Genomic DNA, 22,593 nt, shown 5'->3' on the forward strand with positions numbered 1-22,593 from the left:
AGATTTCATTCACACTTCTTTCCATTCAAAAGGTTTTAAGTCACCAGTCCAGTGAACTTTCTACTGACAGTGTTTGGTTGATCTTGTATCCATGCCTGTCAGTCACACATACTGTATATGCGGAGCAAGTCAACTCATGAAGAAATGGGTTGACAAAACATGGCTCTATGACTATAGAATTTGACCTAGATTTGGATCTGTTTAGTAGAAGTTATACAATCTACAGTGGCTTGCAAAAGTATTCACCCCCCTTGGCATTTTTCCTATTTTGTTGCCTTACAACCTGGAATTAAAATGTATTTTTTGGGGGGTTTGTATCATTTGATTTACACAACATGCCTACCACTTTGAAGATGCAAAATATTTTTTATTGTGAAACAAACAGGAAATAAGACTAAAAAACAGAAAACTTGTGCATGCATAACTATTCACCCCCCCCAAAGTCAATACTTTGTAGAGCCACCTTTTGTAGCAATTACAGCTGCAAGTCTCTTGGGGTATGTCTCTATAAGCAGGCACATCTAGCCACTGTGATTTTTGCCCATTCTTCAAGGCAAAACTGCTCCAGCTCCTTCAAGTTGGATGGGTTTCGCTGGTGTACAGCAATCTTTAAGTCATACCACAGAGTCGCAATTGTATTGAGGTCTGGGCTTTGACTAGGCCATTCCAAGACATTTAAATGTTTCCCGTTAAACCACTCGAGTGTTGTTTTAGCAGTATGCTTAGGGTCATTGTCCTGCTGGAAGGGGAACCTCCATCCCAGTCTCAAATCTCTGGAAGACTGAAATGGGTTACCCTCAAGAATTTCCCTGTATTTAGCCCCATCCATCATTCCTTCAATTGTGACCAGTTTCCCAGTCCCTGCCGATGAAAAACATCCCCACAGCATGATGCTGCAACCACCATGCTTCACTGTGGGGATGGTCTTCTCGGGGTGATGAGAGGTGTTGGGTTTGCGCCAGACATAGCGTTTTCCTTGATGGACAAAAAGCTCAATCTTAGTCTCATCTGAACAGAGTACCTTCTTCCATATGTTTGGGGAGTCTCCCACATGCCTTTTGGCGAACACCAAACATGTTTGCTTATTTTTTTCTTTAAGCAATGGCTTTCTTCTGGCCACTCTTCCGTAAAGCCCAGCTCTGTGGAGTGTACAGCTTAAAGTGGTCCTATGGACAGATACTCCAATCTCCGCTGTGAAGCTTTGCAGCTCCTTCAGGGTTATCTTTGGTCTCTTTGTTGCCTCTCTGGTCCGTGAGTTTTGGTGGCCTGCCCTCTCTTGGCAGGTTTGTTGTGGTGCCATATTCTTTCCATTTTTTAATAATGGATTTAATGGTGCTCCGTGGGATGTTCAAAGTTTCTGATATTTTTTTATAACCCAACCCTGATCTGTACTTCTCCACAACTTTGTCCCTGACCTGTTTGGAGAGCTCCTTGGTCTTCATGGTGCCGCTTGCTTGATGGTGCCCCTTGCTTAGTGGTGTTGCAGACTCAGGGGCCTTTCAGAACAGGTGTATATATACTGAGATCATGTGACAGAGCAAAGGGGGTGAATACATATGCATTTTTTTGAATTTTCTTTAACAAGTTATGTTTTTAATTTCACTTCCCCAATTTGGACTATTTTGTGTATGTCCATTAAATGAAATCCCAATATAAATTCATTTAAATTACAGGTTGTAATGCAACAAAATAGTAAAAACGCCAAGAGGGATGAATACTTTTGCAAGGCACTGTACTGACTCCATGAGGACCAGATGCTATGACATCATAGGTGGAAGCAGCTCATGTAATGGTTTGTGACTGAGAGACCTTCCAGATCTTTGGCTTGGCTGAAACTCCTGGAAACCTCACTCAGCTCTGAGCAATCCTGTGCTCAGTTCTTGAGTGAAACAGCTATTTTTGGGGTGGTGAGGTAAAACTCATATCAAGGTAAGCCAATCCTCTGACCTGAAAGGGGGAAACAGAGTCCCAGAATCTGGGATGGAGTTTTGTGTTCAAAAGTTAGGAGAGGGAGGAGAAGGAGGAGGAAGAGGATGAAAAAGAGGGGGAGGAGGAGGAGGAGGGAGTGAAGAGCGGGGAGCAGGAGTTGGATACTCAAATGTTCAGACAGGGACTAAACTGAGCTGAGATTTCACCTTCCTGTGCTCTGTAATCTGTCTAATCTGATACGGCTCAAGTTATAACAGAGGCTCGACTGTAGCGGAAAACTAACTGCCACAAAAGTATCTAGGTGTGAATGGTGTGTTCACAGCTGTGTGTGTGTGAGGGTGTGTGTTTTCGATATATACCTCAAGGCCAAGCATCACAACTATACACATTGGCGAGAAAGCCAGTATTTATTTCCACTGCATACACCAAGTTCTCAAGAAAGCCTGGTCTGATTTCAACAGGTTTTGACCCTGTGTTAAGATAATAAAATGTGACTTTGGAATGAAAGACCTCTGGCATTAAGATGCACTAAACTGAAGTACTGAAGTGCTGAGAGCTGATGTTTGTAGCCAGCTTTGTGCCAACTCAGATCAAACCATTTGCATGTGGAGCCCTGCCAGTCACTTAATTAGTCAAAACAGCCATGAAGGCACACCATTGAAATGTCAATCAAACTGCTATTAAAATGTATTATTAACCAACAAATGAAGATATTTTTTTGATATGATATCATTAACATCACATATCTCCTTGTGAAAAACATGTCAAGACACTAAAGCTCTGTCTAGTTTGACTGGCAGGCTACTGTTAAATGTCTTGGGTGTGATTGCGATACATTCTGACAAACTGGCTCTACCACTGGGTCCAAACTGAAGGGATCATTTTCTAACACAGCTCTAGGCCATAGTAAAACAGATCCCTTTGAACCTTCATATATACAGTCATGTTATTTAGGGAACATAAGGATGACAACTTTTTTTTAGCAAAAAAAATTGTCATCTTACCGAAGATCAATTCACTGGATAATATTATTTCAATTTGGTCTAGGCCTACACCTTTTACACATTATGGTTTTAGGCACAATATCGCACTTGCTTGCTGATGCTTCTACCAAAACATACAGTGATTTTGATACATTATGTTGATTTCCAACACTGACACATACCTTTGCTACAGGTTCCTCTCTGTATGAAGATGACCGGTGGCTGCTGAAGCTTCAGAGCCCGGTTACTCAATCTCTTCAGTTCGCAGATGTTTCGGTAGGACACCCCGTCACTGCCGCACACCGGGTCCGAACCTTTGCAGACGCACACACCACTTTTGCCCCGACGCCTTACTGTGGCGGACACCCCAATTCCGTCCGATATCGAGCAGTCCATGCCCTCTCCGCACTCCGGGTCCCCTAGTCTCCCCGTGCCGCCGCATACCTCACCTTCTCCGGACGCACAGACCGGACAGCAGTCGCATTGGTCAAGGATGTCGCCGGCCATACAGTCCGCAGGGATCGGGGGACATAGAAATGTGTCACATTTATCTGGACAGCCGATGACATATTGCTTGGTTCTTGCCTCGCAAACTAAAGGAGCAAGAAGAAAAGTTGCGCAGATGACGGACCAAAACATGGTTAAATATTAAAGTATCTAAAAATGTACAAAGTTGCCAAAAAACGACTCTTTAAACTTTACGACTTTCTACAAAAATATGTTTGATCTGCATAAATAATAAACGTTACATAAATGTGCAAATAAACGTCTGAGGCTTTTCACTAAATTGAGCTTTGTTGGTCTACTGCTGTCAGACAACAAAGATGCTCTAACTCCCTCTGTGAGGCTGCTCTGTGAGGTTCCAGAGTTTATAAAGGCAACTGACACGTTGTAGCAATATAAACAAGAAAGGCGATTGGTGGGCTCTGCTGATGTGCAGAGGGTGCAGTACGTATGCCCCCTCCACCCAGCCCCTTACAAACGCAATGTCAGAGTGTTACTGAGTTCATTTAAAACGTATTATAATTGTATATGTTCCTATAGGATACATTGCTTCATTCAGTTGAGCAAAGAAAATATGTCAATACACTTTTGCTCTTGTAGTAGCATAAGCCCACCCTTCAATTTCCACTGTGTATAATTGAGTAGGTCTACTATAGATTAAATTACTGCACTGGACTAGGCCTAATTATTGTTGTGCTGCAAGTAAAATATACCAGAAGCAACTGCATGCCTGTTGATCATTGATTTTTCCATTGCCAGACTATCAATGTTAAACAAACTGGTCACGTAAAACAAAAGCCACTATATGCTTGGTGCAGTGTAAACAAAATGTATAAAATCCTCTGAAATTGAATTTACAGCAGGAAAAGTGATTAAATTAATTGAATGCAAAGGTTATCATAGTTCAGTTTAAATGTTCAGGGTTGCAGCCCTTTGTTTTTGGATTGATGGTCTGGGCAGGGGCCAGGCATCTGCCCGTGTTATCTCCCCTCTCAGAGTGGAGTGGGTCAGGATTAAGGCAGAGGTTTCTGGACGCTACAGAGGCGTATCACATTATTCTGAGAGCCCTAATGTCTACGTCAGTATTCTGGAATGCTCAACCATTCAATGGCATCCTACTGGAACTCAAAAGCAAATATAATCAATTCCATGTGCTGTTTGGAATGGATTGATCGAATACCCTAAACTCATATGGCATTTTAAATGACAGATGCTTCTAATAGTCTTTGAAGAGTTTCTCTATCACAATGGATCATTTCCACGAGTGCTGTGAGACTAACTGTGTTTGTATGTGTTACTGTTACCACCCTCATTGCCATAGAGACCCATAGAGTTTGAGGGAGGCCTTTAGTATGACCTAAGGACTGACTACAAGGCAACACGAACACAAAGAGCGCTCTCTGTTTGTCTAAGTGTCGACAGCTACAGTGAATGTAACACTAATATCAAGTTTCAGGAGAAAACCCAGATGCAGACAGTGTCGAAGTAACAAACGTTTATTACAAAAACAGGGGGCAGGCAAACGACAGGTCAAGGGTAGGCAGAGGTCAGTAATCCAGATCAGAGTCCAAAAAGTACAGAACAGCAGGCAGTCTCAGGGTCAGGGCAGGCAGAGGTCAATAATCCAGGGTGGTGTGACAAGGTACAGAATGGCAGGCAGGCTCAGGGCAGGCAGAATGGTCAAAACCGGGAAAACTAGAAAACAGGAACTTGAAAAGACAGGAGCAAGGGGGAAAATGCTGGTAGGCTTGACAAAACAAAACGAACTGGCAACAGACAAACAGAGAATACAGGTATAAATACACTGGGGATAATAGGGACGATGGGCAACACCTGGAGGGGGGTGGAGACAATCACAAAGACAGGTGAAACAGATCAGGGTGTGACAGTACCCCCCCCTCTAGGGGCGCCACCTGGCGTCCTACCTGGGCACATACCTGCCGGCGTTGAAACTCAGCGATGATGCCTGGGTCCAGGATGTCCCTAGCGTGGACCCAGCACCTCTGCTCCGGGCCATAACCCTCCCAGTCAACCAAATACTGGAATCCCCTGCCCCGAGGTCGAACCTTCAGGAGACGCCTCACCGTGTATGCTGGTTGGCCGTCGATGAAATGGGGGAGAGGGGTGGGCCTGGAAACAGGAGACAAAGGGCTGTGAGACGGAGGGTACGGGGCAACAGAAGACGAACAGCAGAGGGGCTAATGATCTTTGAGATGGGGAAAGGGCCGATAAACCGGGGGGAAAGTTAGCGGGACTCCACCTGGAGGGGGCAGATCCCGGGTGGACAGCCATACAGTGAGGGAAAAAAGTATTTGATCCCCTGCTGATTTTGTACGTTTGCCCACTGACAAAGAAATGATCAGTCTATAATTTTAATGGTAGGTTTATTTGAACAGTGAGAGACAGAATAACAAAAAAAAAATCCAGAAAACGCATGTCAAAAATGTTATAAATTGATTTGCATTTTAATGAGGGAAATAAGTATTTGACCCCTCTGCAAAACATTACTTAGTACTTGGTAGCAAAACCCTTGTTGGCAATCACAGAGGTCAGACGTTTCTTGTAGTTGGCCACCAGGTTAGCCCACATCTCAGGAGGGATTTTGTCCTACTCCTCTTTGCAGATCTTGTCCAAGTCATTAAGGTTTCGAGGCTGACGTTTGGCAACTCGAACCTTCAGCTCCCTCCACAGATTTCCTATGGGATTAAGGTCTGGAGACTCTCTAGAACTCTCCAGGACCTTAATGTGCTTCTTTTTGAGCCACTCCTTTGTTGCCTTGGCCGTGTGTTTTGGGTCATTGTCATGCTGGAATACCCATCCACGACCCATTTTCAATGCCCTGGCTGAGGGAAGGAGGTTCTCACCGAAGATTTGACACTAGATGGCCCCGTCCATCGCCCCTTTGATGCGGTGAAGATGTCCTGTCCCCTTAGCAGAAAAACACCCCCAAAGCATAATGTTTCCACCTCCATGTTTGACGGTGGGGATGGTGTTCTTGGGGTCATAGGCAGCATTCCTCCTCCTCCAAACACGGCGAGTTGAGTTGATGCCAAAGAGCTCCATTTTGGTCTCATCTGACCACAACACTTTCACCCAGTTCTCCTCTGAATCATTCAGATGTTTGGCAAACTTCAGACGGGCATGTGTATGTGCTTTCTTGAGCAGGGGGACCTTGTGGGCGCGGCAGGATTTCAGTCCTTCACGGCGTAGTGTGTTACCAATTGTTTTCTTGGTGACTATGCTCCCAGCTGCCTTGAGATCATTGACAAGATCCTCCCGTGTAGTTCTGGGCTGATTCCTCACCGTTCTCATGATCATTGCAACTCCACGAGGTGAGATCTTGCATGGAGCCCCAGGCCGAGGGAGATTGACAGTTATTTTGTGTTTCTTCCATTTGCGAATAATCGCACCAACTGTTGTCACCTTCTCACCAAGCTGCTTGGTGATGGTCTTGTAGCCCATTCCAGCCTTGTGTAGGTCTACAATCTTGTCCCTGACATCCTTGGAGAGCTCTTTGGTCTTAGCCATGGTGGAGAGCAATCATCTGATTGATTGATTGCTTCTGTGGACAGGTGTCTTTTATACAGGTAACAAGCTGAGATTAGGAGCACTCCCTTTAAGAGTGTGCTCCTAATCTCAGCTCGTTACCTGTATAAAAGACACCTGGGAGCCAGAAATCTTTCTGATTGAGAGGGGGTGAAATACTTATTTCCCTCATTAAAATGCAAATCAATTTATAACATTTTTGACATAAGTTTTTCTGGATTTTTTTGTTGTTATTCTGTCTCTCACTGTTCAAATAAATCTATCATTAAAATTATAGACTGATCATGTCTTTGTCAGTGGGCAAACGTACAAAATCAGCAGGGGATCAAATACTTCTTTCCCTCACTGTACCTTCTGCCCGAGACGATACAGGGGAGCCGGGGTCCGGTGGCGGTCCGCTTGTCGTCGATACCTGGAGGTGGTCTTGAGAAGAGCCGACCGGGATCTCCTCCAGGTATGACGACAGCGGCGGACAAACATCTGGGCCGAGGGTATGCCGACCTCTTCCTCTTGCTCCGGGAAGAGCGTGGGATGATAACCCAGGGAACACTCAAAGGGCGCAAGACCCGTGGCAGAGCAGGAAAGGGTGTTGCAGGCGTATTCGACCTACACTATTTGCTGGCTCCAGGTGGTGGGGTTGGCAGAGACCAGGCAGCGCAGAGTCATCTCCAGGTCTTAGTTAGTTCGCTCCGACTGGCCATTGGACTGATGGAAACCGGAGGACAGGCTGGCCGACGACCCAAAGAGTGTGCAGAACGCCTTCCAGAACCGGGACGAGAACTGAGGACCCCGGTCGGAGACCATGTCTACTGGGAGTCCATGGATCCGGAAAACATGCTGCACCATGAGCTGGGACATGTCTTTGGCGGAGGGTAGCTTGGGGAGAGGAATGAAGTGGGCAGCTTTGGAAAACTGGTCCACAACTGTCAGGATGGCGGTGTTGCCATCAGATGGGGGAAGACAAAGATAAAATATAGTAAACATGATTTACATTTTATAAGTCCAGATGCATGTCTAAATAAGGAACATAGTCAATACAATGTGTAAACATGCTTTGATGAATGTATGTATTTTATTTTTAAAAGTGTCTGAGCCATGCCACCAATATAATGAGATAAGGGAAAGAGGCAAAAGCGCCCATGGCCTTTTGGAGTAAACAACATGTGTTATTGGACTTTCAAAGATAATAGTGGCGTGGCAGTTAAAGATGTTAATCAGTGATCTTAAGGGGAGTAGCTTTGTAAGCTATGTATACATGACTGTGCATTTGTGTGTGTATATAAGAGATCTCTAAGCCAAAGAGAGACAGCCGTTCCATGGAGTGGCTCGGCTTTGTTACGCAATAATAAAGTATAATTTCTGGATTCACAAGCTCCAGTCTCTTGAGAGATATTTTTGAGTTGACTCTTTTTTAGTCAAATATTTCTACGACATATTTGGCGAGCTTGCCAGGAGTTGAAAAAAAGGGTCCAGAGATGGTGTACATCAGCAGTTATGAAACGGCTTGGACGGACCATACAAACAAAAGCGGCCGCTTTTAAAAGGTAAGCCAAGTTCTTACTTATATAGTATAAACGTTTGTGTGGTTCGATCCGGGGCACGGCATCAGCTGCAGAAATACCAAGTAGGTCTCTCCAAATTTAAGAACCAGAAAATTAGAGACTGGGAGCTTTTGAATTTAAGAATACATGTCGATGTCACTCTGTTGTTCGTCTGAACCGTCTGTTCAATTGATTTGATTCATTTGATTCATCCTGCTGATAGCTCTGTCTGGGTCATTTCGGCACGGGCAGTTGTCCATCTGGTTGAGCGATCAGACAATAACATGTTAAGTCCTACGAATACCGCTATAAACGTGTCGAGGAAGTGTATCGTTTATATGCTGCTTAGGTAGGCGAAATCCTGTGCAATACTGCTTCTTTTCTGTGTCGAGGAAGTGAATCAGAGAAGAAGGGAAGAATTTACAGGTAGCTTAGAAAAGCGTAGTAAAAGTCCAGGTGTGTCGAGGAAGTGTATCACCTAGGGGGCTAAATAAATAGTAATCCTGTGGATACCGCTTTGGAGAGCTAAAATTAGCGCTCCAGAGGGCTGAACGGGCAGGTGGCTAGCTAAATTTGGGACCTACGGTTACTGCTCTAATGAGGAATTCATTGTTAGAGGTCTGCTCGGGTAGGTGGGGCATTATCCTGTGTTGTGGTGATGCCAAAGTTAGGCAGGGTCGATCAGGTAAAAAAGTTAGGTCATCCTGAGTAGGTGAACGGGTTAAACAGTCACTAAGGCTTCAAAATATAGAGAAGTGTTAAATAGAGTAGGTCTGATCATGTGGATGAGTGCTTTGCTTGGGCTAATGTGAGTCCTTAAACTGTCTGATTCATTTGGGCACAAGTGGCTGCTCATCTGTGTGAGTGAGAATAATAAGAAATCCTGCAAGTAAATAGCCTTTCTGTAAGGAAAGGAAATATATTTGAGGTCGTTTGAAGCTTCTGTCTGATGGAGAAAGGGCGTCCCTAATCTCACATTAGGAAAGAGAAGGATAAATGGTGCATGGATATTCATTGACCAACTGAGTGTGGAAAATTCACGTTACCAGGAGGGGTAGAATAAATCCTGTTGGAGGAACAGGTCACGTGTACCGGTGTGATCATATGACGTCTATGCATTGTATTTTGATCAATCTTTTAGGGTATGTTTCTGACATTATATTTAGACTTTAGAGGTGATGTAGTATTATGATAAATTGACTACAGTAAAATAACTGGGATAGGGTTAACATTCCAAATATGGGCCTTTTGATAGAATAAAATGTTCCTGTAGGTTATACAAATAGTAATTAAGCGCGTTTGAGAACAACATTGTATAAATATGGACTGAGAGTGGTATAAATGGTGTAAATGAGTCGCAATCTGAAGTTTGAATGATGAGATATAGAGGTGTGTATGATAATTATATACAGTGGGGAAAAAAGTATTTAGTCAGCCACCAATTGTGCATGTTCTCCCACTTAAAAAGATGAGAGAGGCCTGTAATTTTCATCATAGGTACACATCAACTATGACAGACAAATTGAGAGAAAAAAATCCAGAAAATCAGATTGTAGGATTTTTAATGAATTTATTTGCAAATTATGGTGGAAAATAAGTATTTGGTCACCTACAAACAAGCAAGATTTCTGGCTCTCACAGACCTGTAACTTCTTCTTTAAGAGGCTCCTCTGTCCTCCACTCGTTACCTGTATTAATGGCACCTGTTTGAACTTGTTATCAGTATAAAAGACACCTGTCCACAACCTCAAACAGTCACACTCCAAACTCCACTATGGCCAAGACCAAAGAGCTGTCAAAGGACACCAGAAACACAATTGTAGACCTGCACCAGGCTGGGAAGACTGAATCTGCAATAGGTAAGCAGCTTGGTTTGAAGAAATCAACTGTGGGAGCAATTATTAGGAAATGGAAGACATACAAGACCACTGATAATATCCCTCGATCTGGGGCTCCACGCAAGATCTCACCCCGTGGGGTCAAAATGATCACAAGAACGGTGAGCAAAAATCCCAGAACCACACAGGGGGACCTAGTGAATGACCTGCAGAGAGCTGGGACCAAAGTAACAAAGCCTACCATCAGTAACACACTACGCCGCCAGGGACTCAAATCCTGCAGTGCAAGACGTGTCCCCCTGCTTAAGCCAGTACATGTCCAGGCCCGTCTGAAGTTTGCTAGAGTGCATTTGGATGATCCAGAAGAGGATTGGGATAATGTCATATGGTCAGATGAAACCTAAATATAACTTTTTGGTAAAAACTCAACTCGTCGTGTTTGGAGGATAAAGAATGATGAGTTGCATCCAAAGAACACCATACCTAATGTGAAGCATGGAGGTGGAAACATCATGCTTTGGGGCTGTTTTTCTGCAAAGGGACCAGGACGACTGATCCGTGTAAAGGAAAGAATGAATGGGGCCATATATCGTGAGATTTTGAGTGAAAACCTCCTTCCATCAACAAGGGCATTGAAGATGAAACGTGGCTGGGTCTTTCAGCATGACAATGATCCCAAACACACCGCCCGGGCAACGAAGGAGTGGCTTCGTAAGAAGCATTTCAAGGTCCTGGAGTGGCCTAGCCAGTCTCCAGATCTCAACCCCATAGAAAATCTTTGGAGGGAGTTGAAAGTCCGTGTTGCCCAGTGACAGCCCCAAAACATCACTGCTCTAGAGGAGATCTGCATGGAGGAATGGGCCAAAATACCAGCAACAGTGTGTGAAAACCTTGTGAAGACTTACAGAAAAAGTTTGACCTGTGTCATTGCCAACAAAGGGTATATAACAAAGTATTGAGAAACTTTTGTTATTGACCAAATACTTATTTTCCACCATAATTTGCAAATAAATTCATTAAAAATCCTACAATGTGATTTTCTGGATTATTTTTTCTCATTTTGTCTGTCATAGTTGACGTGTACCTATGATGAAAATTACAGGCCTCTCTCATCTTTTTAAGTGGGAGAACTTGCACAATTGGTGGCTGACTAAATACTTTTTTCCCCCACTGTATCTAGTTCCCCACCCTTGTCCAAGACATATCCTGTTTATCTTCCATGTTACTGGTGCATGTAATGCTGCTGCTAGTGCTACAGTACATCCCCATTACAGCTGAGAAACGAGAGCCACCAGCTGTTTGAGAGAGAAAGATCTACAGTACAGTAATAGTTGACTGCAGCACACTGGCTGGGTTCTCTGTGCATCGGCAGGACAGAGCAGCTACAGTACCAGTCAAAATCTGGAATCACGTAGTAACCAAAAAAGAGTTAAACAAATCAAAATATATTTTATATTTTAGATTCTTCAAAATAGCAACCCTTTGCCTTGATGACAGCTTTGTGCACTCTTGGCATTCTCTCAACCAGCTACACCTGGAATGCTTTTCCAACAGTCTTGAAGGAGTTCCCACATATGCTGAGCACTTGTTGGCTGCTTTTCCTTCACTCTGTGGTCCAACTCATCCCAAACCATCTCAATTGGGTTGAGGTCAGGTGATTGTGGTAGCCAGGTCATCTGATGCAGCACTCCATCACTCTCCTTCTTGGTCAAATAGCCCTTACACAGCCTGGAGGTCTGTTTTGTGTCATTGTCCTGTTGAAAAACTAATGATAGTCCCACTAAAGGCAAACCAGATGTGATGGCGTATCGCTGCAGAATGCTGTGGTAGCCATGCTGGTTAAGTATGCCTTGAATTCTAAATAAATCACTGACAGTGTCACCAGCAAAGCACCCCCACACCATCACACCTCCTCCTACATGCTTCACGGTGGGAACCACACATGCAGAGATCATCCGTTCACCTTCTCTGCGTCTCACAAAGACGCGGCAGTTGGAACCAAAAATCTCGAATTTGGACTCATCAGACCAAAGGACAGATTTCCACCGGTCTAATGTCCATTGCTCATGTTTCTTGGCCGAAGCAAGTCTCTTCTTCTTATTGGTGTCCTTTAGTAGTGGTTTCGTTGCAACAGTTCGACCATGAGATTCACGCAGTCTCCTCTGAACAGTTGATGTTGAGATGTGTCTGTTACTTGAACTCTGTGAAGCATTTATTTGGGCTGCAATCTGAGGTGCAGTTAACTCTAATGAACTTATCCTCTGCAGCAGAGGTAACTCTGGGTCTTCCTTTCCTGTGGCGGTCCTCATGAGAGCCAGTTTCATCATAGCGCTTGATGGTTTTTGCGACTGCACTTGGTTCTTGAAATTCTCCAGATTGACTGACCTTCATGTCTTAAAGTAATGATGGACTGTGGTTTCTCTTTGCTTATTTGAGCTGTTCTTGCCATAATATGGACTTCGTATTTTACCAAATAGGGCTATCTTCTGTATACCACCCTACCTTGTCACAACACAACTGATTGGCTCAAACGCATTAAGAAGGAAAAAAATTCTACAAATTCAATTTTAAGAAGGCACAACTGTTAATTTAAATGCATTACAGGTGACTACCTCATGAAGCTGGTTGAGAGAATGCCAAGAGTGTGCAAAGCTGTCATCAAGGCAAAGGGCGGCTACTTTGAAGAATCTCAAATATAAAATATATGTTGATTTGTTTAACCATTTTTTGGTTACTACATGATTCCATATGTGATATTTCATAGTTTTGATGTCTTCCCTATTATTCTACAATGTATAAAATAATTAAAATAAAGAAAAACCCAGGAATGAGTAGGTGTGTCCAAACTTTTGACTGGTACTGTACGTAAGACGGTAAGACGAGGGGCGGGGTGTGTGTCTATTTGTCAATAACTGTTGGTGCGCGATGTCTAATTCGTAGCCATCTATTTACCACCACAAACCGATGCTGGTACTAAGGCCGCATTCAACGAGCTGTATAAGGCCATAAGCAAGCAAGAAAATGCTCATCCAGAAGCGGTGCTCCTAGTGGCCGGGAACTTTAATGCAGGCAAATTTAAATCAGTTTTACTTCATTTCTACAAGCATGTCACATGTGCAACCAGAGGGGAAAAAAACTCTAGACCACCTTTACTCCACACACAGAGACGGGTACAAAGCTCTCCCTCGCCCTCCATTTGGCAAATCTGACCATAATTCTATCCTCCTGATTCCTGCTTACAAGCAAAAACTAAAGCAGGAAGTATCAGTGACTCGCTCAATATGGAAGTGGTCAGATGACGCAGATGCTACGCTACAGGACTGTTTTGCTAGCACAGACTGGAATATGTTCCGGGATTCATCCAATGGCATTGAGGAGTTTACCAACTCAGTCACTGGCTTCATCAATAAGTGCATCGACGACGTCGTCCCCACAGTGACCGTACAAACATTTCCCAACCAGAAGCCATGGATTACAGGCAACATCCGCCCCGAGCTAAAGGTGCCGCTTTCAAGGAGCGGGACACTAATCCGGACGCTTATAAGAAATCCCGCTATGCCCGCAGACAAACCATCAAACAGGCAAAGCGTCAATACAGGACTAAGATTGAATCGTACTACACCAGCTCTGACGCTCGTCAGATGTGGCAAGGCTTGAAAACAATTATGGACTACAAAGGGAAACCCAGCCACGAGCTGCCCAGTGACGCGAGCCTAACAGATGAGCAAAATGTCTATTCTTCCCGCTTTGAGGCAAGCAACACTGAAGCATGCATGAGAGCACCAGTTGTGTGATCACACTCTCCCTAGCCGATGTGAGCAAGACCTTTAAACAGGTCAACATTCACAAAGCCGTGGGGCCAGACGGATTACTCAAAGCATGCGCGGACCAACTGGCAAGTGTCTTCACTGACATTTTCAACCTCTCCCTGACCGAGTCGGTAAAACCTACATGTTTCAAACAGACCACCATAGTCCCTGTGCCCAAGAAAGCAAAGGTAACCTGACTAAATGATTACCGCCCTGTAGCACTCACGTCGGTAGCCATGAAGTGCTTTGAAAGGCTGGTCATGGCTCACATCAACACCATCATGCCGGAAACCCTAGACCCACTCCAATTCGCATACCGCCCCAACTGATCCACAGATGATGCATTCCCAATCGCACTCCACACTGCCCTTTCCCTCCTGGACAAAAATTACACCTATGTGAGAATACTGTTCATTGACGACTCCAACACCAACATTAAGTTTGCTGACGACACAGCAGTGGTAGGCCTAATCACAGACAACGATGAGACAGCCTATAGGGAGGAGGTCAGAGACCTGGCAGTGTGGTGCCAGGACAACAACCTTTCCCTCAATGTGAGCAAGACAAAGGAGCTGATCGTGGACTATAGGAAAGGGAGGGCCAAACAGGCCCCCATTAACATCGACGGGGCTGAAGTGGAGCGGGTCGAGAGTTTCAAGTTCCTTGGTGTCCACATCACCAACAAACTATCATAGTCCAAACACACCAAGACAGTTGTGAAGAGGGCACAACACCTTTTCCCCCTCAGGAGACTGAAAAGATTTGGCATGGATCCCCAGATCCTCAAAAAGTTATACAGCTGCACCATGGAGAGCATCCTGACTGGTTGCATCACCACCTGGTATGGCAACTGCTCGGCCTCCGACCGCAAGGCACTACAGAGGGTAGTGCATACAGCCCAATACATCACTGGGGCCAAGCTTCCTGCCATCCAGGACCTATATACTAGGCGGAAGGCCCCAAAAATTGTCAAAGACTCCAGTCACCCGAGTCATAGACTGTTCTCTCTGCTACCGCATGGCAAGCGGTACCGGAGAGCCAAGTCTAGGTCCAAAAGGCTCCTTAACAGTTTCTACCCCCAAGCTGTAAAATGACTGAACAATTAATAAAATGGCCACCCGGACTATTTAAATTGACCCCCCCCTCTGGTTATTATCTATGCATAGTCACTTTACAAATTACCTCGACTAACCTGTACCCCCGCACATTGACTCGGTACTGGTACCCCCTGTATATAGCCTTGTTATTGTTATGTCATTTCCTTGTGTTACTTGTCGTTTTTATTAATTTTTTACTTTAGTTTATTTACTAAATATTTTCTTAACTCTATTTCTTGAACTGCATTGTTGGTTAAGGGCTTGTAAGTAAGCATTTCACGATAAGGTCTACATGTCACGTTCGTTGAATGACGGGTCAGACCAAGGCGCAGCGTGATATACGTACATGTTTATTAAACTAAATAAACACACAACAAAACAATAAACGAAACGAAACGTGAAGTCCTAAGGTAGACACAAACCTTAACAAGATCCCACAACTACACAGTGCCAATAGGCTGCCTAAGTATGGTCCCCAATCAGAGACAACGAGCGACAGCTGCCTCTGATTGGGAACCACACCGGCCAACATAGAACTATACATACTAGATCCCACACATTGAAAAAGCACAACAAGGAAAATACACACCCTGACTCAACATATAAGAGTCCCCTGAGTCAGGGCGTGACACTACACCTGTTGTATTCGGCGCATGTGACAAATAACATTTTATTTTATTTTATTTTATTTGGTGCTGGAAGGTAAAGGAAGCCACATTAGCCACAAGAGACAATGTTCTTTACTTGATAGAAATCCCACCACAAGACTCCCAATCCTCATTGTCCTGTCCCCAAAATATTTTGGCAATGCTTGGGGTTGTTGGTTAACCAGAGCTGGCTGTAGAGAGCCATCTTTCTGTGGGAACACATTGTCCTCTATCCTAAACCGTACTGGTGGGGAAAAGATCCAGCTGAGCACTACCATTTATCTTATTAGATGCTGAAGTGTTGCTGCATGGTCCATTAAATTGATTAAGAAGCTTAGAAGCGTCTACCAAGTGCTAACGAAGCAAGTGTAGCTCTTTCTAATGTATTAAGGGACTGTAAAGTTGCACAAGGAGACCTTAGTTGTGCAGCAGCGGTGCTTCAGCAGTGCAGTTGGAAGTTTATAGGTCTGTGTTGGAGTTTAAAGTAGACGGTTGGTTCGAAAACATGAGCCGAAGTGAAATTGATGTCAAACTTACATCATCTCTTGTAACATTTATTGTTCACTTTCATTTCATCTGGGAGTGCTTAACAGGAAATAAACAATACACGTGGGGGAAATTAAGTGAATTACAGTAATGCAATGACAGAGTGGAGAGCTTACCATTCCAGGTCAATTTAACTACTCTGTTTTGTTTTGTACATTATTTTGGTAGTGGGTGCCTTGGGCTGTTTTGTTTATCCTAACTTAAATCATGTGATTGGTAATCTTGCTCACCAGCTGTGTCTGACAACATCATAGGAGATATGGAAGAAGACACTGGAAGCGAAGCATGCAAAGCAGTGATTAGTTAAGCAGGAAACGTATTGGCCATAGTATGTCACATGTACTGTAATGTTTGGAGTTTCTCAGAACCAGTCAAATGTGTATATTTCTGCAAAAGATGTAGCAGTATATCTAACATTCAGATACACTTTTGCTCCATCACATTGTAACAGCTGGAATCAAGCATCTCTTAAGCAACACTAAAGTGGGTGTGTCAGTGACACCATCACACACACACACACGCACACACACAAACACACACACACTGCGATGAATCGAGGGAGGGAGGGAGGGAAGGAGGGAAGGGAGGCTTGCTGTGTTCTCTGGCAGTGCAGATGTTAGGCTCCAACCACTCTCTCATTGTGAGTGATCTCCATTAAGCACACAGGGACGAGTGTGGAGAAATCCTCAGCACCCCAGGAAAATAATGAGCTGGACCCGGCCATTGACAGGCACTGGGGCGGACCATGCAGGTCAGGCTCTGTTTACCCCCGTTGTTGTGGTTACAGAGCTCATCCAGCTGTTTATGTTGTCCTTGACTCACTCAGAGGCCTCTGTTAGGGGCCATGTCATCATTGCTGACATCATCACTCGCCGCCACGGGCCCTGGGTTTGACAGGACGGACCTGATTCGTACAACTAGCCCTAAATATTTAGAAAAGGCCTAGGATCAGAACGAACCTGATGCGTATAACTAGACCTGACAGCCAAGGGCCAGCAGGACAGGCCTGGGATCAGTGGCTAGAGACCTGTTGCCTTCACAGCATCATTACACTGTGGTGTCCAACCTGCATGACTAGGTCGTGACCAAGAACAACTCTGGGCTTGTTATGTAACTACAGATAACAGCTAGGGGGCTCTTCATGATGAGAGCAGAGGCCAGCTTGAAGATTCATGATTATGCTGAAGTGCAAGCCGCCACCACTGTTTATTTTAACTGACATTAGTGGCATCAGAGGAGATGTGTGTTCAACTTCACTCACTGCAGTCATCAATATAGATAGGAGATTTCCCAGTGATTGCTCCCCCCTGGGCACACACTGGTTGAATCAACGTTGTTTCCACGTCACTTCAATGAAATTACGTTGAACCAATGTGGAATAGACGTTGAATTGATGTCTGTGCCCAGTGGGTCTCCTGTTTGTATTCTTTAGAGTTACACTATCTGGCAAGCACATCCTTCTCAATACGAGCCCATTACATGTGAACTCACACTTCTAATGAAGAACTACGAATGTCCATTTGAATCAAAGTCAGAGTTACTCAAACCTGAACTCGGGAATGGAGAGGGATTCCTATTGTTAAGTCCTCAATGCAATTTGCTACAACAACAAGCTTTGGCCACACTCAATCCCTGCCAGTAACATCCAAACTCTGAGACCTGTTCCAATATGTTTAAGCAGTTTGTTATTTCTGAGTGTTTTTATTGGATGTATATCCCTATGGGCTCTGGTGCACTACACAGGAAATAGGACGCAACCTTAGGGGTATGATGTGGCCCTGATCATTCAGACTGATGGAATTCACCTTTGTTCAGAAGACCAAATTGAGATGAATGAGAGATATTTACTACATATTTAGATGTATTAATAATACAAATATTTCCAATTCACAGTAACTATCTCAGTTGGCCATAGATGCCAATAAGCAAGGCCAACAGAAGGCAGTAGAGACCTGCTTTGCCAAGTCATTTCCTATGGTCTTACCAGGCCTTGATGTGTCAACTTTTAACACTATAAAAATTGGTTACACCTCTAAATGCAATCTACAATAACATGCTGGAAAAGGTGGGGTTACAGAAGAAGTGAACATAGCAGACATTGTAGGGAATAAAAACATATGAGCAAAACAAGGACTTGTAGTTCTTTCCTTCAGCACTAGATGGTGTCAATTTTCTGTTTTGACTGCATCCAACAAAAAATATATTATTTAAATGACTTGAGTCAACACAAATAAGAAGCAAAGTCACTCCAACTTGAATCCATTGATGTATTTTCAAACTCCACTTAATAAATAATGCACATGATTCAGAACATCAGGTACACAATTAAAAGGGTCAAAATAGCTTCTTGTTTTTTTTTCTCTATAGAGAGAATGCAGGCACTTTACCAGCTATACAGTAAGAGGTGTGCAACACAGTAACAAGTTACAGGAACAGTACAGCTGAGAAGCACAGTATGCCTCCCCACAGACACACAAACTGTCACAGCATATGGAAAAGTAGTAAAATAGTCGTACAGTAGAAAAGAGAAGAGGACCACGAAGGAACACCCATAAAACAGATCAAGGGCAGTGGGCAGCTTATCTGCCCACAGTCCACAAAGTGCCAATTGAAAGGCCCTGCCCAGAGGCGTATAGATGTGTTGTACTGTATATGTCCTCCTGAGGGAGAAGTCTCTATACAAATGCATGCTAACATTGGCAGGCACATACAATACAGTGCAGAACTTCATTTGGCAAAACACAGAGGTGTGACAGTGTGTGTGTGACTGATGAGAGCGAGAGAGAGAGTCTAAAACACAACAGTTGTAACTCTCATATGAACAGAAGGACTCAAAGCATATGTATCTGAATGATGACTAAAAACAGAAATATAACACATAACACCCACTTTCTCTCTAAAACGTAACTGAAAATAAGAAAGCTGCAGGGATTTTCATCTGATAAGTTATCTTTAGGATTTGGTTCCATATTTCATTATGTGCTTCAACAACAGCATGCTTTGGATAGAAACTAAACGGTCAGCTTAAAAGCAAGTATATTTCACATCTTAAAAGTACATACAAATCTAAACCTCACGTTTATGTTTTTATGTATGAGTGGGGTTGTCTCATTGTCAACAGTTAAACCTTTTTCATTTACATAACTATGAATACAAATAACATCTAGCCCCTTTTTTATAGTAGTCCCAACAACCCTGATAACAGTAAATCAAGTGACTTCGGGGAGGAGGAAGTGGTGTGGGACAGAATGACAAACATGATTAGTGAGTTTCTCAGCAGAGTAGCCAACCCAGTCCACCTCTTGTAACCTCTTGAGCCAATGGACAGGGGAGGATGTTCAGGAATCATACCATACAATACCAACAACAAGAAAGAAAGAGCAACACCCAACAGAAATATCAATAATGAAAAAGACTGAAATAAAACAGAATCTGACGACATCTCCTTGCCCTGAAAAGTCACGCCATTTGCTGTGTTAAGAGAGGGTCTGGAAACAGGGGAGAGTAGACGATCAACGGTCACAGCCAGGGACCACTTCCTGTCTTCCTGAGGGCCAGGTTGGCTCTGATTGGTTCAGCTCCATTTTGGTCACGTTTGATTGGCTTTCCTCTTGTCGTTGTTGATGACTGTCCACTGTGTCCAGTCCCCTTTCTGTCAGTGTGAATCCAGACCGGAGGGGTCAGGGTTAGAGGCTCACACCAGGCTGACATGCAGGTCTGAGTCCTCGAAGCTGAGGGAGGAGAGTTCCGGTTGGTCGCCCTCTACCTTGCTGCGCCGTCTCCATGGCGACAGGTCCTCCTGGTGGGCTTTGGTGTGGTAATGGGACGAGGCACTCACTTGGACAGACGAGGGGTCTCCTGGAGAGAGAGGCGGGAGCGGTGCCGTGGTGGTGCCCCCTGGTGGCCTCGCCAGGGCAGCAGGCCCATGAAGTCCTGGCTGTTCCAGGTCAGGGCCCGGGCCCGGGACCCTCTGGGGCTGGGGGTAGGGGAGCTCTGCCTGGATGGGCGAGCGAGGGAGAGGGGGTCCCCCCTGGTTGCTGCTACAGTAGAAGGCGGAGGGGGTGTTGGTGGTGGAGTGGTCGCTGTGCTCCTGCAGAGTGTACGGGAGGGAACGGAGGTAGGAGGGGGACAAAGTCATTCAGATTCAGAAGCACTGGATGCAGGGGAGTCAGTCAGGTCAGTCACAGTGCTGTAGCAGGGGCAGTGACAAAGGGTGGCAAAGGGAGGTAGGACAGCAGCAGCAGTAGTAGAAGCAGTAGTAGTATCTATAGTGGTGCTGGTGCAAAGAGGAGTAGTGGAGGAAGCAGGAGATAAGCAGCGGCAGACTAAGGCAGCAGATGTAGTTGAAGGAGGAGGATGGCAGCACACACAGTGGTGGTACAGTAGACAGTGGATGTACAGTAGAGCTCACTTGGGGAATGTTAGTACCTCACTGTCACATTTGACTCTCTGAAAAACACGACAGGGACAAAAGACAAAACAAAGAAAACAGACGGCCAAATGTTAGCGAAAAGATGACCAGTTACAGCGAGCTAAAAACCTGTTGAGGAATGGCGAGTTCCAGCAAGGGAGTGAAAAAGTGGAAAAAGTGACACAGGGTGAGATTCGAGAAAATAAGGAATGAAAAGAAATCAGAATAAATGGGTAGAACTCTGAGAACGTAAGTGTGTGTTGAAGGGGTGGGGTGCATGAGGACATGTTGACAAGAATCACAGTATTACTGGGTCATTAGAGAGCATGAAAGGCTTCAAACTACTAGACATACTTTCCCCAAACCAAATGGGTAACTAGAGACTAAAAGAAATGTGGAAATGTTAAAAAGTCTCAAAGTTGGTAAGTGTAAGATGTTGAAGCCAATGAATGAATGAAAGAATGAATGAAGATATACTGTAATGGTCAACCTTGAGGATTGCTGTGTGTGTTTCTAGGAGAGGTGGGGGAACATGCACCACCAGCCTTAGGCCTAGATAGCAGCTACAGGTTCCTGTACTACAGCTTCCCACGCTACATTGGAACCCAGTGACGCAAGTGGGTTCTATGTGGAATATTTGCTTGCACATGGAGGCCAGATAGATGGCCCTTTTCATTTTTTCATTGTCTGTATAAAGGAACGGGAACTCAGTTCACAACCAGAATTGTGAAAAAACTGCCAAAAACGGACCTGGAGATCACAAAATGTGTTGTAAATGCATTAAAATCGGTTGAGGAAGAAGGTATCGAAAACCACTGATGCCAGAGGGAGTTTTCCAAGAAGCCTAGTCAAGAACAGACCAGTCAATACTGAGCTCTGGAAGGAGGAGGAGTGAGGTCATGTGGATTTGTCGAGTTAGTCTGGTCAATCAATGGCAGATTAGATGATGTCTGTCCAGAACAGTTAGGATGGAGAAGGGGGGCGGGGCTAATGATCAGCACTCAAGCATGAGATGGAAGTCTATCTATTATCTAGTTAGTAACTGGGCTTGCTTGGGTGTTTCAGAGGGGAATAAGCAGTCATCAAAGCTTCATTCCACTACAGTAGACTAGGGCTGCATCTGAAATGGCACCCTATTCCCTATATAGTGCACGTCTTTTGACCAGAGCTCCCCTGGTCGAAATGAACACTATATAGGGAAAATAGGTTTTGACCAGAGCCTCCCTATGGGCCCTGGTCAAAAGTAGTGCACAATTTAAGGAATATGCTGACATTTCAGATGCAACCTAGGACTACTACTTGGCGAAACAGAGAGGAAGCTGCTTGACTGACACGGGGGCTCACATACGTGCTGCATTCACCATTGCGGAATGTATACCTCTGTATACAAGGGTTCGACAGCCGACGGGCCTGACGCATCTGCAACAACACAGTAATGCACAGCTTCGTTAGGAGAGAGAGAACGGGGGGAGGCCGAGAGAGGGAGAGAGGCAGGGAGGAGAGAGAACAGGAGAGTGGCTGGATTTGGCGGTGGAGTTTCCTATTCTGTGCGTGTGTGTGTGTTCCAAGGTGACCGTCGGTTACGGTTTGAGGTGGGGTATCTCGCAGCATCACCTGGTTGAGTAGAGATAGAATACTGCCTTGTGTACTGTAGTGTAAGCTACACCTACAGTATGTCAATGCAAATATACGAACATGGAAACCAACAAAAAAAATGAAAATCACGGTGGCACACAGGTATA

General features: G+C 44.6%; 2 protein-coding genes across 6 annotated transcripts in view; both read right to left on the reverse strand.

The window, feature by feature from the left end:
- LOC311100637 (serine protease HTRA1B-like) overlaps positions 1–3,758 on the reverse strand; it is a 29,544-nt gene extending 25,786 nt beyond the window's left edge. For 2 of the 3 annotated variants that reach the window (XM_084141565.1, XM_084141564.1), the window contains exon 1: positions 3,095–3,758. In XM_084141565.1, coding sequence (XP_083997691.1) covers positions 3,095–3,551 — 457 coding nt within the window. In that variant the 5' untranslated portion in view covers positions 3,552–3,758. The remainder of the gene's footprint in view (positions 1–3,094) is intronic. The other variant, XM_084141566.1, reaches the window with a different exon arrangement.
- A 14,935-nt stretch (positions 3,759–18,693) lies between these two features.
- LOC311101037 (pleckstrin homology domain-containing family A member 1-like) overlaps positions 18,694–22,593 on the reverse strand; it is a 35,022-nt gene continuing 31,122 nt past the window's right edge. For 2 of the 3 annotated variants that reach the window (XM_084142055.1, XM_084142054.1), the window contains exon 12: positions 18,694–20,530. In XM_084142055.1, coding sequence (XP_083998181.1) covers positions 20,135–20,530 — 396 coding nt within the window. In that variant the 3' untranslated portion in view covers positions 18,694–20,134. Of the gene's footprint in view, positions 20,531–22,199; positions 22,271–22,593 lie in introns of all 3 variants that reach the window. The other variant, XM_084142056.1, reaches the window with a different exon arrangement.

The sequence above is a fragment of the Coregonus lavaretus genome (assembly GCF_964263955.1).
Source record: "Coregonus lavaretus genome assembly, chromosome: 25".
In the NCBI taxonomy this organism is placed as follows: Eukaryota; Metazoa; Chordata; class Actinopteri; order Salmoniformes; family Salmonidae; genus Coregonus; species Coregonus lavaretus.